The sequence below is a fragment of the Stegostoma tigrinum genome, chromosome 38 (genome assembly GCF_030684315.1).
Source record: "Stegostoma tigrinum isolate sSteTig4 chromosome 38, sSteTig4.hap1, whole genome shotgun sequence".
NCBI classification, from domain to species: domain Eukaryota; kingdom Metazoa; phylum Chordata; class Chondrichthyes; order Orectolobiformes; family Stegostomatidae; genus Stegostoma; species Stegostoma tigrinum.
This window is the reverse complement of record NC_081391.1, coordinates 1,276,817-1,292,452: the sequence shown is the minus strand read 5'-3', so window position 1 is coordinate 1,292,452 and position 15,636 is coordinate 1,276,817. Positions and strand designations below refer to the sequence as shown.

General features: G+C 45.5%; 1 protein-coding gene across 2 annotated transcripts; it reads right to left on the bottom strand.

The window, feature by feature from the left end:
• Window positions 1-284: 284 nt before the first annotated feature.
• Window positions 285-13,710, bottom strand: LOC125446959 (platelet-derived growth factor subunit B-like). 2 transcript variants are annotated; one of them, XM_048520982.2, is made up of 7 exons: window positions 13,515-13,710; window positions 12,764-12,824; window positions 5,006-5,095; window positions 4,224-4,423; window positions 3,360-3,486; window positions 1,675-1,804; window positions 285-1,471 (listed from the first exon to the last, which is right to left on the bottom strand). In XM_048520982.2, exons 1-6 carry the CDS (start codon window positions 13,566-13,568, stop codon window positions 1,695-1,697), a joined length of 642 nt encoding a protein of 213 aa, XP_048376939.1. In that variant the 5' UTR covers window positions 13,569-13,710; the 3' UTR covers window positions 285-1,471; window positions 1,675-1,694. The 2 variants fall into 2 exon arrangements, with proteins under 2 accessions (XP_048376939.1, XP_048376940.1); XM_048520983.2 differs by lacking the exon at window positions 5,006-5,095.
• Window positions 13,711-15,636: the final 1,926 nt, after the last annotated feature.

Sequence of the window (15,636 nt, the reverse complement as noted above, 5' to 3'; positions counted from 1 at the left end):
CAAGAATTCTACATCAGCTGCTGGGTGTGTTAGGTCGCTGTTTGATCAGGAAGCTAGAGCAGAGTCTCTGCTCTAACATTCATCTCCATGCAACGGTCCTCACAAACCTCAGTCAGAGCCTGAGGCAATCCAGAGCAACTGAGGATAATTAACTGAACGGATCAGTCTCAAATTATTCAGTTCACATTCCCAGTCCATGTTCTAGTTGGAATGTGTGACTCAGTGAAACGGATTCAACATGTTCCTTTGCACTTGGGGCTACACAGGGATCACAAAAAGCCATTTATTGGTGTTTCATATAAATCTTTACAATTTTAAATATATAAATAGTCATAATATTTATCCTGAAAAAAGGTTCCATTCCAGTGTATAATACAGATGAGCCACTGAGGAGAATTCCACACTGTAAGTAGCCTACAGCAAAGTAACTTCACCCACACCAGCCCCATCACCGAGCAATCCATTCCCTGCTTCCGGGCCTGTCCTCTGCAGCCGTGTTTCCTTGCCTCTGCTCCATTTGGAGCACAGCCCTCGCTAAGGTGTTGGTGCCACAGTTAGATTCACAGCTGGGGTTTGATCACAGCTCCTGGCTCCCATCCAGTACGAGGCCAATCCTTTGCCTCAGGCGAGTGTAAACAAGCAGCAAGGACCAGGCGTGCTGTCAGCTCCTCAACTATGCAGCACGTTTAGCTCGCAGGAGCAGGAGGGGCCGTGTCTCCCCGAAGAGAGAGAGCGGTTTCACTGGCAGTGCCCCAGGCCACTGCTTCAGGCTCCATCCGGTTAACTGTTACCCTGCTAGAGGCACTGACAAGCGAAGCTAGCGGGGAGCGAGTGCCAACTTTCACAGGCCAGCAGTGAACCCTGACCTGGCCTAGCTTCCAATCCTGGATCTGGCACCTGCACTGATCCCAAAGAATGTTAAAACCAGGCAAGCACTGCAGTTAGCACCAGCTAGGAGGTGGAAGTGGGCATCATATCAGCACCTGGGGAGGGGTAGGGGCAGAAAACAAACTCAAAACGTGTGGGTGACCCTTTTTAAAGGGCCACTCAAACAGGTAGAACCAGCTGGTGACCTGCCTTCCCCTCATGCTGTTAACTCCAGTCACAGTAATCAACGTTAAATACGGAAAATATATTAAAAAGCAAAATATACAGTGCAAACAGCCCGAGTGTCCATGCAGAATTGACTGCTGTCCATTTATCACTCCAACACAGACATGGAGCTAAACAAGTCCAGTGGTCATTAGCATCGTGTTCGCATTAAGAATCAGCTTCAGTCTTTAGTGCACATTTGTCTCTGTTTTGTCCGTTTCCAGGACTCTGCAGTTCCTGAAGTCCTTACGTTGGGCTATGAAGAGGTTGAAAATCCAGTAGATCCCAGTTGGAATGAATGATTGTGAGCAGCTGCCCCTGACAGCCCACTGACTGACTGCAACTTCAGCCAGACTCTGTGGGATCTGGTGTAGGACACCTGCAAATTCAGACAGGACAACATGAATGTGACAGACTGAGGTGGGACTTGGGCATGCCTGGCACAGGTCCTATCACAGAGGGTGACTGACCTGAATCACAGGGCCCTTAGCATTCATAACCCACAGCCCACCAGATCTCATCTTCTAGGGAGTGCATAGCCCTCTCCCTCCATCCCCTGCTCAGAGTCAGAGAGCTCTTTACCTGAATTTTGCTGCCTGCTCCTATCTTGGGGCCAGTCCCTTGCCTTCGCTGATGTGCTTGAATTTCCGATACTTGCGTTTGTTGTAGACGCGAGTCTGGATCATGGTGGGAACTGCAGTCACCAAAGATCCTGTTGGGAAAAACTAAATCAGTTAAACTTCAGGGGTCCACAGAAAGAGCAGCAATAGGCCCTTCAGCCCTTTAAGGCTGTCCTGCTATTCATGATGATCATGGCTGATCATCCAACTCAGTCCCCTGTTCCTCCCCATTTCCTTTGATCCTTTTAGTCCCAAGAGCTACAATCAACTCCTTGAACTCAATGTTTAGCCTCAGCTGCTTTGATGTAGTGAATTCCATAGACTCACCACTCTCTCAGTGAAGAGACCAGTCCTGAATGGTTAGTCCACATGCTTAGACAGTAATCCTTGGTTCTGGACTCCCACCATCAGGAGCATCCTTCCTGTCTTTATCTGGTCTAGTTCTGTTAGAATTGGGGTTTCTATCAGAAACCCCTCATTCTAACTCCAGTCAAAATAGACCCAAGCGATTTTACCTCACCTCATGCCAGTCCTGCCATCCCAGGAATCTGTCTGGTTAAAAAAACTGTTTTCCCTTGATAGACATAAAATCCACTTGTCCAATAAAGGTGATGAAAACTGTACAGAAGGGTCTCAACCCAAAACGTCAAGCTTTCCTGCTCCTTTGATGCTGCTTGGCCTGCTGTATTCATCCAGCTTCACACCATGTTCTCATAATACTCTAGGTGCAGTCTCAACAAGACACTGTACAATTGCAGCAAGACATCCCTGCTCCTGTACTCATTACCATTTCCCTTCTTCACTACTGTTATACCTGCACTGGTGTCATTATATCTCCCAAGAGAGAAGTAATCTGCCTTGCTGTATTTGCTCCCAAAGTGGATAGCCTCCCAGTTATTCACATAATGCAACTGCCATGTATTTGCCCAATCATTCAGGCTGATCAACTCATACAGAACCACTTCTGCAGCCTCCTCACAGCTCACCCTCACACCCAGCTTTGTGTAATCTGCTAATTTAGCCATATTAGCATTTGGATTCCTCATCTACAATCATTGACTAAGCCTAAATCCAGGCTGGTGTTAAAGCTTTTAGTTAATTAGCAAGCTAACAGCAAAGTTCCTGCCTTTGGCCACTATCTGGGCTCCTGAGTACTGGGTTTTTGATATCAATTATAGTATTCCCTCCACCATTACATTCACTGCTTCATCTTGCTCACAGGTAAGGAGCATGTTGGTTGGGAGGGATGGGGTGGCGTGGGGTTGTTGGGGAAGTGACAGCAGATCAAAGGGCTGCAATAGACCTAGGCACTATATGGGAGAACATAAAGCAATGAAAAGTTGTGGAAGCAATGTTAACACTAATGAGAACAGGATATTACTACACAAAAGTTAGCAACACCCTAGACCCACCCAGCACCTAATGTAGCATCCAACATACCACCATAGAATGATACCCAACATAGCACCAAAAACCAACCCACCATATTACCCAGAAGCCACCTAGCACCAAAATGTTCCTCTCACCCAACAGACCACACAAAACACATTATCCAAAGCCACCCAACACCCTATGCAGCACCCAGACCCACCCACTCCAACAGTCATTCCCAGTTGCCTGCCTTGGGTAGGATGTGTGGATACTCACTTGGTCTCTCCCGGGAATCTGCATATTGAGCTGTGGTCATACACTTGCACTCCACGTGGTCTAAGAGCACAACCACTGCCTTTCTGTTTGCACAGCGTCGGTGACGACATATTCTCCTTGTGACTACCTGAGAAACAGGCCAATTATTGCAAATCACACATAAAATAAAGACCCAGGGAAACAGTGCCTCAGTCAGTTTTTAAGTTGATATTGCCATCAGGCAATGGGGCTGCACACTATGAAGCAGTTTACTGCTGCCTCCAGACTCAAATGGGATGCTGCACTCTTCCAGAATTTTCCATCAACCCAGAGTCAATGGTAGGGGGGCTTGATTGGGCAAACCAGCCAATCCCTGAACAGGGTCGACAACTCCCACTGTCCCTGCTCTGCACTGAAGCTTCCAGAGGTTTCTTTTCCCCAGCTGGGGTCCTGACCATTGAAGATTCAAATGTTGAACATTTTCCTGGAGGACTTGTTGCAGAACAGACAAAATACTGCAGGAAATTCCTTTCACTTGAGCAGAGGCTGAAGGTGTCAAATCCTTTCAGCCAAACCCTTGCCTCCATCCCCCTAGAGTGTTAATCTTGTATGATCAGTAGAGCAGAGCAAGATGCTGCAGCCTCACTGCCCTATTTCATGCCAATAATCTCCTACTTCCTTTCTTTGACAGCCTTCAAGATCCCCTATACAATCCCCACCACTACATCCTCCCTTTCTACAACACCATCTTGTAGCACCCCTCTCAAATGCTCCCATAGTCTCAATGCCACCCCATGCTACCCCAGCAGCCTCTAACACCACTCCCATCTCCACCTGCACCCACCCCCCTTCGAGTGCAGCGATACCACACGCCCTGCTCCTCACCTGTATGTGTCGCTCTTGTACCTTGGTTGCCTGGCACTTGTAGTTCCTGGTGTTGCAGCAACCTGAGCATCGCTGCACCTCCACACAGGATGGCCACACAAAGAAGTTGGCACTGGTACGGTCCACCATGCTTCGTGTGATTTCGATGATTGTGGGCCTCACCTTACACTCTGCAGGTTTGGCAACTTGCACCACTGGCTCTGGAAGGGATCAACAAAGCAGCTCACCACAATAATCCGGGCAAACAGAAGATTCCTAGCTCTCACTGAATCAAGCGAAGCATAATCTACTCCACTTCCCAAATGAAAACAAAAGGCCAGTATGGAAGACAGGAATCTGCAGAGTGCAAGCAAATGGACAAGACTACATATCCAAGTTACTGCTTTTAAACGTTCCTCTTCACCTACTGTGACCATTGTGCCCCAGGGAGTAAGTCATACTCACTACAGGGGCACGCATTCCTGTCTGATCCCACTCCCTCCCAAAACAGGCCTACACAAAAGCCTCCAACCTCTGTTCTGAGTCTCAACAGACTTTCTACTCCCTGGACCCAGAAATCCTGACTAAATACCACCACCCCCTTATCATTGGCGATCCCACAGACATCCAACACCCTCCTCCCTAGGCATGCTCACGAACCCAACCAACATCTAAAACCAACTGGGAGAAAGAAAAAAAAAAAGAGAGAAGTGTATTTGGACACCCACCTGCCCATTTCCCCCTCTCCTATACAGAGCCCAAAAGTCTGCAGAAATTCATTCCTCCCAGAGAAGAGGTCTCACCTGGGCTGTGTGTCATATGGACAGCTTGCCAATGGCCTTCTCCAACCACAGACACTGAATAAAGGTTCTCCAAATCCTTGGCATTTGCACCTAAAAGACCAAACCCATGACTGCTTATTACTTTGCTAATCTCCATTCTACATTCAAAACCTGGCTTTTGGAAGCAACTGGCAGATGAGGACGATTTCATGCATTTGTAACGAATACTTTGAAATAAACAGAAAGTAAAGTCGCATTTAACAGAACTCTTTTACTTAAAAGTTGCAATTTCACAACTGATGGCAGGATTCAGTTGACATGGAAAAAATTGAGAGAATAGGAAAATATTCATGAACTTCAAATTGGTATGAAGTTCACGTGTAATGTTGCTAAGTGTGAGGTTGTGCATTTCAATGAAAAAAGTGAAACAAAAAGTGGTCATATCCTCAAACAAAAGCAACAATGTAGATTATGGAAATCTGATAGAAAAACAAATTGCTGTGGAATTTCAACTGGTCTGGTAGGATAAACAGAGTTAATGCTGGTCTGACTCTCCATACGCCAAGAAATAGGTTTCTGAATGAGAGCGCATACCTAGAATCAGTGCAATTTAACAACAGAACTTGGATCAGTCAAACTCAGGACTGTGCACAATTCAGACCTCCTGCTTATATAAAAAAGTTGGAGACAATGAAGTACAGAATAGATAAACTGAAACAGCATCAGAATAGATGTTAAATGTCAGGAAAGATTTTAAACGAAGGGATAATCAGATGGAGGTTTTAAAGATCTTGAAAAGGATTCAGTATAGAGTAGATGTAGTGAAGATGTTTCAACTTGTAGTGGAAACTAAGTGCTGTCAGTAGCAGATAGTTGCTGATAAATCTAACAGCAAGTTTGGAAGAAACATTTGCCTAAAGATGGAGGAAAACATGGAACTTGCTTGCAAAAGATGTCAAGGAGAAGGTGGAAAAACAAAGGCAAAAGAGAATAGGAGACAAATAGATGGGAGGAACTCAGGCAGAAAGATCAGTACAGAATAATTGGTCAGAAAATCCATTTTCTATGCTGGAAATACTTTGGAATAAAAGTATTACTATATCCAATTAGTTTCTAATCCTAAATCAAGAGCCATTTCTGTTGAATAGAGTTTCTCAATAAAACATCTACATTAACAGTAACAGCATTGTTGCAGCAGCTGTATCCAGATCAGTCACACGAAAGCAATGTGTTTGAAGAATAGTCACCAGTCTAAGATAGACAGACAGACACAGTAAGTACAATTTGGAAGTAGATACAAAATTCAGGACAAGTCATTGTCAGGTTGTGGTGTAATCAACAGGTGGCAAAGGGTTAAAGGCCAAAATATTGGGAGGGGTGAAAAAGAAACATCTGAAATGGAGAAGGTAGAGGAACAGGCAGAGATTTAGAGGGAATTTCAGAGCTTAGGACATACACAGATAAGGATATGGCCAGTCAGTGGTAGAACAGAAAGGAAGTCTGCAAAAAGAGGTCAATTTAAATTAATTTCAGATTGCAAGTTGACCAATACAGTACCAGTTCTCTGAAAAACTGGTCCTTAATTAATCCTACACACAGCTTACTAGTACCAATAAGTATTTAAAAAAGTATAACAGATAGTTGTCAATAGGTTAGTTATTTTGTCAACGTTTCAGGTACCAGTTCAATTCCTCATGGACCCATGCCCTAGTTATCAGAATCAACGCCATTCCTATAATTCTCATTTATTAATGGCCCCCTAATCCTTTCAAATTTGGCTCATTTATCCTCATGTTTCACACATTTGCATAAATTGCTTTATCTAAAAAGTGTGAAATACCAGCAAGAAAAAACAATCATCCTAATCATCAGCTTCTGGAGAATTTCTAGCACTCGGTTGTAGGTTGTAACTGTATCATTGTTGCTTAGTTCCACAATGGGAATGAATGAACAGACTGGAAATCAATTGCCTGGGGCTTGCCAACTAGCTGTTAGCTAAAAACAGTGAAGCCACACCAGGCCAATCAAAGGTGAAAATGCAGAAAGCTCCAAGTTGTCACTTTCTCCATATCTTTATTACACAATGTTTTCTAAACTCAGGCCAGATTTGTTGCAAAACCTACATCAGTAGGAGACGGATCACAACTCCAACCTCCCCAGTAACTAACTGGAATTTCAGCCCCTCAAACCTGTTAGAAAGCCACAGGAGGCCATTCCATTAGTCTGCTCCTGCTAGAGCATGGGTGGGGCATCTCCCCCCCACCCCACCATTAATCAGCCAGCTATTGGTTAATCCTGATTTTAAATTTCAATTATTCTGTGGCTCCATAACCTCAAAACCCTGAACTCAACTTCACTCTCAGGTTTGGAATTATCAATTGGCCCTCAGACCCAAATGCTTTTTGGGGAATGAGTTTAAGGCATATGTGATAAATGAGGAAAGAAAAAACTGTTTCATCTAGAGTGAAATGGAGGTTGTCTACATGCAAATTCAAGATGGTGATCCCAACACAGTGAGAGCATTTGCTATCAGTCCATCCTTGTATTTACTGCCCACAGGAACTAAGTGATCAATCACTTCTACTCAATAGAATTCCAGGAATTCTGTCACTTTTCCCTTCAACCTCTTGTCCAACCTAATCTTCACTTTAACAGTTTCCCTTTCAACCATGAAACCTGGAGAAGAATTCTGAAGCCTCACAGCTGTATGTAGAAGCATGTCGTACTTAGATGAAATACCAGAAGTTTAAAACATTATCTTGTGCCTTCCTTTTCTTAGGGCTTCTCTACAATCAGAGCAGATCTTAGTACTTCAATCCCACTATCTGCAGTCTGTCATTTGATCAAGTACGTACTCAGTTTCCATAGCTTTTAAAATTAAAAGCAACGGGGTGAAAATAAAAAGAAATGGATCCCCTTTAGATATTTCAAATCTTAGAGGGCAGAATGGTAAGTGGGAAAATTAGGATCCAGGGGTTGGGGGAAGTTTATTTTCCCTTCAAAAGAGAATTAAGTTACAGGAAAACACTGATGCAGGTGACGTGAACAGGGTCTGGACACAGCTAAACTAGAGCATCAACAACCACAGCGATTCCTCCCTAGCTAGGTGTTCCTTCTGGACCCTTTCACTGTCCAGAAGGGAAAAGTGAATTTGATGTTGGTACAAAACGACCAAGATTTAAAAATAAGATCTTGCATTTTACAGTAATTTACTGCCTCATTCAACATATTGGTATCTGTCATTTCAAACTAATATCTGTGATAGTTGATTAAAATTGGCCAGAGCTGGAAGATATCAGATAGTCAGCCTATTGAACACACCCAATATGAACTGTTTAGTGTGCGAGGGAAGATGTTTGTACACTTTCCACTACTGAGTGCTAGTTTGCTTTTCATTTTTAGTGTCTACACCACCAGCTAGCAGCAATATGAGAAACAGCTGAATGTGTCAATCACTCCCAGTCAGTTCACAGCCTCTTCAGTGAATTTAATTCAACATATGGAAACCAGCTTTGTTTTGGTTGTAAGGCTAAGCTTTGAAGGAGATTTGTCCTTCAGACAGTGCAGTGACACATCCTAGGAATCAAACCCACAGATACAGGCCAATAGTTCTGTAACCTTGTTAACTTGGGAGAATTTAATATTAAAGGGTGCAAATGCAGACAAATAAGTTTGGATTGGAGTCTAAATATGATGGAGGTCTAAATTATGGTGCGCCGGGGGACCAGGAGCCTTGGATTCCAAGCAGAAATGCTGACCTCATGCCAGTCAGTTCCTCAGTAGATAATAACTTCCTTGACTTGATCAGACAAGTACTCACAGGATTTCCACACAGAATGCTGCAGCAAAATGGAACATTCAAGACACGATTCACAATACCACATGGGAAGCAACAGAAGAAATCTCTTGTTTGAAGCCAATATCATTGTCAAGGAAGCTTCCATTGAAGACACTAAGTCCACTCCTATTCATTGTAGGAGATAAAGCAAGAAGACTCTGAACACACTAAGAGCTACTCAAAGTAAAGTCCAATAGGCTGCAAGGTAGTGCATCAACAATTGCAGGTTATAAAACTTTGTCAGAGAATAACAATATCATGTGGAATGTGTGAATGGGACATGTACAAAGAGATCAAAGCTGTAACAGATGAATTGACAATGAAAAACTGCTCAATTGAGAACAAAAATAGGAGGAGATCAGTGATTCAGATAGTTGCAGAGATGGGTGCCATACTCCAGGGAAACCATGGCCATTGAAGAAGCTGTAGACACCATAGAAAGGTGTTGTGTCACAGCAGAGCATGCTATTGAGCCCACACAAAAAAGGAGCCAAGCAAAGTTATTGACTCACTTGCCCAGCAGAGCAGAGGTCCAGTCCAGTCTCAAACAAAAAGAAACCAGAATTCCTGCAGCATCTACACATACCTCTCTTCTGGAGAGGGCCCTAGGATTCATGTGATGCAAACATTGCGACCATGTACAAGCACAAGAGTGAACACGATCATTTTGCCAACAACTGATGTCTTGCCCTGCTGAACCAGCATGCGACTGAAGATTCTAGCTTGAAAATGCCACCTGGATTTCCAGTGAGATTTCAGGACACTGAAATCCACAAGTGGCATCTTCCTAGCCCTGCAGCTACAAGAACAAAAAGCTGTGAACCAGCCTCAATCCATATCACCAAGGCAGTGATTAGAGGCAGCCTACTTCAGCTGGAGAAGTTACCTGCTTGTTGAAGCTCAATGTCATTTTGTTTTCATTAGGATGTGATAGACAAGGTCAGGCATGATAGCACTGCACCACAATCCAGTGAGAGATCCACAATGAGGTTGATTTTAGTTCTGCCTTTCTTTGGCATATTCTCATTACTATTGCCATGTCTTCAGTTCATCTGCACACTGTCTACTTACATACCAGGCCAGACAAAAAGCTGGTCAGCTTTACTTGTCAGGAGAACCAAGACAAAAAAGGTGTGGCAAATCCTCAGTTGCTCTGTGCTGGCAGAATTGACTTGGACTTGCATATCCAGATACTTCCTTTAGCATTAAGTGGGTAGACTCTCCTGCATGTGAAGAGTCTGGTTTGAGCAGCAGCAACAGGAAGCCATAGGTAATGGTCCAGGAGGTTGATATCCCACCCTCCAATACTGACAACATGATACTCAAGGTTGTTGATTGCTTGTGATTGTGGAGTTCAAACGTGAAGCTATCACTTGACAACAATATCACAAAAGCTGCAGCTGTTATATCTGCCTTAAGACAGTGTGGAAAGACAGAATCCTGAGACTCCCCCCACACAGAGTCTACTAACTGTGTTCTCAGTGCGATAGTGAATTAACTGAGTCCTGGATAGCACACACCAGGGAGAAAAGGCTAAAACCAAATAACAGAAACTGGAGAAATTCAGATCTGGCTGCATCTGTGAAGAGAAAACCATTAATGTTTCAAGTCCAATGATCCTTCTTCAAAAGTAGAAAAATCAGGAAGTGGTGGTATTTATGCTAAGGAAGAGGGTTTTCAGGGGATGGGAGGAATAAAAAGTTGAGGAGACACCAAAAAGAAAGTAGACAAGGGGATTGTTGATGGAAATTCAGGGAAGAGATGCTAGAAATGGTGATAAAATGGGTGGATAAAAATGGATTGACTCTGAAAGCAATCCATGTGATGAGAAGGCCTGGGGCATGGAGGTTGGAGTAAAGAACATTGAAGCAGCTGCTCAGACTCAATCTATTATAGGGTCCTTAAGGCTGCAGGGTCGTCAAGTGGAAAATGAAGTGCTGTGTTCTTCCAGCTTGTGCTGTGCTTTGCTGGAGCACTGCAGAGAAACAGATATTGGTCAGTGAACACAGTAGCATTGAAGGGTAATTTTTTTTATTGACAGAACATAGGTGTCCCATAAAGCAGTCACCCAGTCTGCATTTCGTTTCCTCAGTATAGAGGCAAGTACATTGCGCAAACTGAACAGCTCAATGACTCAGACATGACACTGTCCTTCTGACAGGCTACCGCCCCATGTCCTGGCCTGTGCTAATTCTAACAGTCCATATTCCATTGCTAAACCAAAAGATGTCTGCACTTGCTCAATCATGGTCATCACAAATAAGAGCCATCTACTCAAATGCTTCCTGTACAATAACCTGGTCTTTGGGTCACACCCTCCTGAGTGACCATACCCTCTGCTTATGGAACACCTAAGATGTGAAGATAGCAGATATCGACACTGACAACTAGGAGACTGACTGATGGCTGTGGCCTCGGGGCATTAACTGCCCGGAAGGAGATGAGCAGTTATGAAAAGCTCAGCTGGCTGAGGAGAGGGCCTACAGAAAATGGATGGCATGAATAGGGGCTCCTGCCTGGACCCCACAGGTACTGCTATTCTAGAGGGGAGCTTCTGCACTACCATACCAAGAGAAACTCAATGCAAGTTTACCATCATAATCAAATAAATCTCACGAACAGCAGGGTAATGCCAGGTTGGGATTTTTTTTTCCCCCCAGGAGTGTGGGAGGCCGGGGGGGGGGGGGGGTGGGGGGGGAGGAGAACGTGGAGGAGTGTAGGCAGCGTGGTGTTGTTAAGATCATTTAGTAAGTGCCTAATTTAGATGGAATAGTCATCGTCGCCAAAAAGTGTTTCAATACCACTAAAAACAAAAAAGCTTAAGCAATTCAGGGGTTAAAACAGAAATCCTGGCAGCAAGATTGAATTGACTGAAATGCTAACTATCATATTTGAGCAGCTGAAATGTTAACGTGAAGGTCAGTCAGCTCAACCAAAAGAAAGAAACTTTGTTCACTCGACTGTTTCAGACAATTGGAAATAAACGATCAGGAAATAATTCCACAGATTCCATCCTTGTCGGGATATGAGGAATGCTAACACACGGAGCCTATATTTAGAAGCATATTCATTGTATTTGAAAAACACAAGAAGAAAGAGACTGGCATTGAACAATGCTGGGCCCGAACCCAGGCGAGTGAGCGGGAATCAGCCTCACGCGATGCTTCACTCCGTTATACTGGTGAGGAGACAGTACAGCCTTGCCAAACCTCATTGGACTTGCAGACAATTGCAGGAAACACTGGGCTTTCTTAGATAGCAGCTGAGCTGAGGTTGGAATGGCCAGCAGACAAAACAGGCAGAACTGAAATGCCATTCCAGAAGGCGGTAAATCATGTGACCTAATCCAGGAGGTTACCCCAGTGCAAGACAGCGTTGAAGAAGCGAACTACAGGACTCACTTGTTTGAAAGCCTGTACAATCTGCTCAGGTTTATTCACTCAGTCTCCATCTCAAGGGCAATAAAAGCTGGCACGGGCTCAAACACCCACCTCCTGGAATAAAGCAGTCATCCATTCCAAAGTGCCCCACGATCCTGCGAGCTGTGATGTCGCACTCCTGCCTCAGTCGCACTGTTTCACCTTGCTCCTGGAGCCTGCGCTCCCTCCCACATACTCTCCATTCTCAGCGCAGTGAAACCCTCCCACGCACCTGGCATCTCTCCTGCCCCTTCAAAGCCCCCTAGCCCCAGATGCCCACACCGTCAACGCTCACCCCCCACCCCATTTTTGTCAGCTGCAGATCAGCTCCACACTTTACATCCCTCCCTCAGTACCAACTTCTGGATAGTGAATACAACCAGTCAGTAGTCACCTTCTAGTGAAGGACCAATATATCCCCGTGCCCCCCCAGCCTCACTATGCCGATTGGTGCACCATCCCCGACAGCTTGAAGGACATCTCCCCCGTCTTCATATGAACCACAATGTATCTGTGATTTACCTTGGGCTCGATGAGGGATGAGCTGCTGAGATCTGCTGTATTCAGGAGGAATCCAGTCACTCTGTTGGGTGGAAGAGACAGTAATGATTAGAGACCCAAAGAAGGTGCCCTAACTTCAGCAAACCACCACAGGGTAGAAAACGAGCGGGGTTGGAGGAATCCCCGGGCTGGGAGTCGGGGGCCAGACCGGCAGGGTTAGAGGGGGAGCACTGTCGGTCCCACCCACGCCGAAACCCCTCCTGTCAAAAAGGATGATTCAAGCTGCAAACTGACCCAGCATTTTACTGTAGCCTTCTGGCAAGCACATTGATTAACAAACAGTTTATTGCCCCAGATTTTACCCTTGAGTTTGTGATAAGTCCCTTTGCCCTCTGCCCCCAGTGTCGCTACCCGTTTTCCTCTTTGTGCCTCAGTACGCGTGACAATAAACCAAATCTAACCCCTGTTCCACTTAACGGAAGCTCTGAGCTATCTGAGTGCCCCGTCCCCGGCGGTCGTAGATCTCAGCCACACCAAGGAAGCATGGAGAAGGAACCAAAGCGGTGAACTCCAGCCCTGATCCTCAACCTCCAACCCATGCCCTCTGTCTTCACACCACCATGCCCATTACCCACGTAGCCTCCATTACCGTGCCCCCAGCCCCCAGCCCCCAGCGCCCATATACCCCCACGCCTTTGCCACAAACCCTATGCCCCCTGCCTGCCCATATATCCCCCACCCCCACCAACAAGCCTCCGCCCCAGTTGCTTACCCGAGTGGCGGGCCAGAGGCAGCCCAGAATGAACAGTGCGGTGCCCAGATCCATAGCTCGGCTCCTGGTCTCAGAGGCCACAGTCGGAGCAGTTCATCTCCCCCCTGGGGCTGGGAGTCCAGGGGCTTGTCCCGGGACAGTACGGAGTCCCCTTGCAGCGTCTCTCTCTCTCTCTCTCACACACACACACACACACACACACACACACACACACACACACACACACACGCTGGAACTCCGCAGGCAGTTTGACTGAAGGATTTCTTCCTGATAATAACCAGGAGGGAGGATCCGGAGTAACAGGTGTCGCTCAGTGACTGGGAGCGGGTCCAGAAACAGAGCCGGAGCCCCTAGTCTTTCGCACCCTTCACCCTGACTTTCTCAGTCTGATTGTGTCCTCCTCCTCCCCCTCAGTCTCCGTGCTGGGAATCAGTGCCTGTCCCGTGTGTGCCTGTCAGTCTCCCTGTGTTCCCCGCATGTCCCTACCAGTCAGCCTGTGTCTCTATGCCGCACGCTCACTGTCACTCTTCCCTCTCTCTCTGTGGAGTTTTTATAACCAAACGCTGTGAAGGTGTGGGTCAGGATTGCGCATGTGTCTCGGGATTCCCCCGTCTTAAAGGGAAGGTGCAGCTCATTAGCCGATAGAAAGTCTTGCTCGTTTTGGGGGTGGGGGTGGCTGGGAGGTGAGACATTCTTCTTAGAGACGTGAAACAAGGTTGAACAGCCGTGGGTCAGGCTACCTCCTGTTTATCTGACGTCACTTCTCGACAGCTTCTTCTGGGGCGCATTTTCCATTCGTTATTTTTGATCTAATTTGTTTCCGTCTGTGGGTCTTCTCCACACCTGTTTATTTCGGTCATTTTGTTTTCTTTTCTGTTTTGCTGCCTCTCTCTCACTGTCTTCACTGTCTCTGCACACTTGTCCTCTTCTCCTTCTATCTCTGTGCCTCTGTCCATCCCTCCCTGTCTCTGCTTCTTTCTCTGTCTTAACTACTGTCTCTCCCGCTCTCTCTCAGTCCCTCCCCCAATTTGTTTTGCTTCCTCTATCTGTTTATATTTATTTCTCTCCTTTTGTCTGTCTCTGTCCACGTCCCTCTGACTATGCCTCTCTCCCTCTGAATTTCATTTGTCTTTCCCTCTTTCTCATTCCCTCCACGTCCCTTTCTGTCTTTCTCCTCATCTTTCTCGAGCCTCTACTTGTTTTTCCAAGTCTTTCTCCCTTCCACTATTTTATTTCTTCCTTCCAGCGCTCCCTTTCTCTCTCCAACTGTCTTTCTCTGCACCATTCCCTCTCACCCACTTTATCACTCCCTCTGTCTGTCCCTTTTCTGCTTATTTTCTTGGTATCTATCTAGCTGTTACTTTAAAAGGTCTTTTCCTTTGGTTCTCTTTCTCGCTCAACCTTTCCCATTCTGGTCTTCAATCTTTCCTTTCCTCTGTTTTTCTTCTATGTTTCTGACTCCTACCGTCCATCAGTTTATATTTCTATTACTCTGTTTCTTTTGTTATTCTCTATTTCCTTTTCATTTCTCCCCCTTTCTATCCCTGTCTCTGCATCCATCCCTTTTCCTCTGTTTCACTCATTCCCCTTTTATCTCTCACTGCCTGTCTGTTTCAGTCCCTCTGTCTCTGTCTGTATCTGTCTCACTGACTATCCTCCATTCTCTCCCCATCTGCACCTGTCTCCCCATCTGCATCTGTTTCTTGCATTGTCACTTTTTCTGTTGGTCTTACACATCAACTTTGTGTGTTTGTCCGTCTCTCTCAATCCTTCTTTTGTAATTTCTGTCTTTCTGTGTCCCAAATAAAGACTGAACATGTTGGAAATCCAGGTCAATAGCATCTGTAGACAGAAAAGTGCAAAGTTTTCAGACAATAGTCTGTTTAATTGGCATCTCATCTATCATCTTCATCATTTGCTCCCTTCACCACTGTGACAGCAGTGTACACTATCTAACAGTTCACTGCAATAATTCGTAGGGGGTCCTTCCAAACCCACAACCACTTCTACCTTGAGGGACAAGGGCAGCAGATGCATGGGAACATCACTACCTGCAAGTTCCCCTCCAACACACAGTCCTGACTTGGAAATGTATCATTATTCCTTCAAAATCGTGGAATTT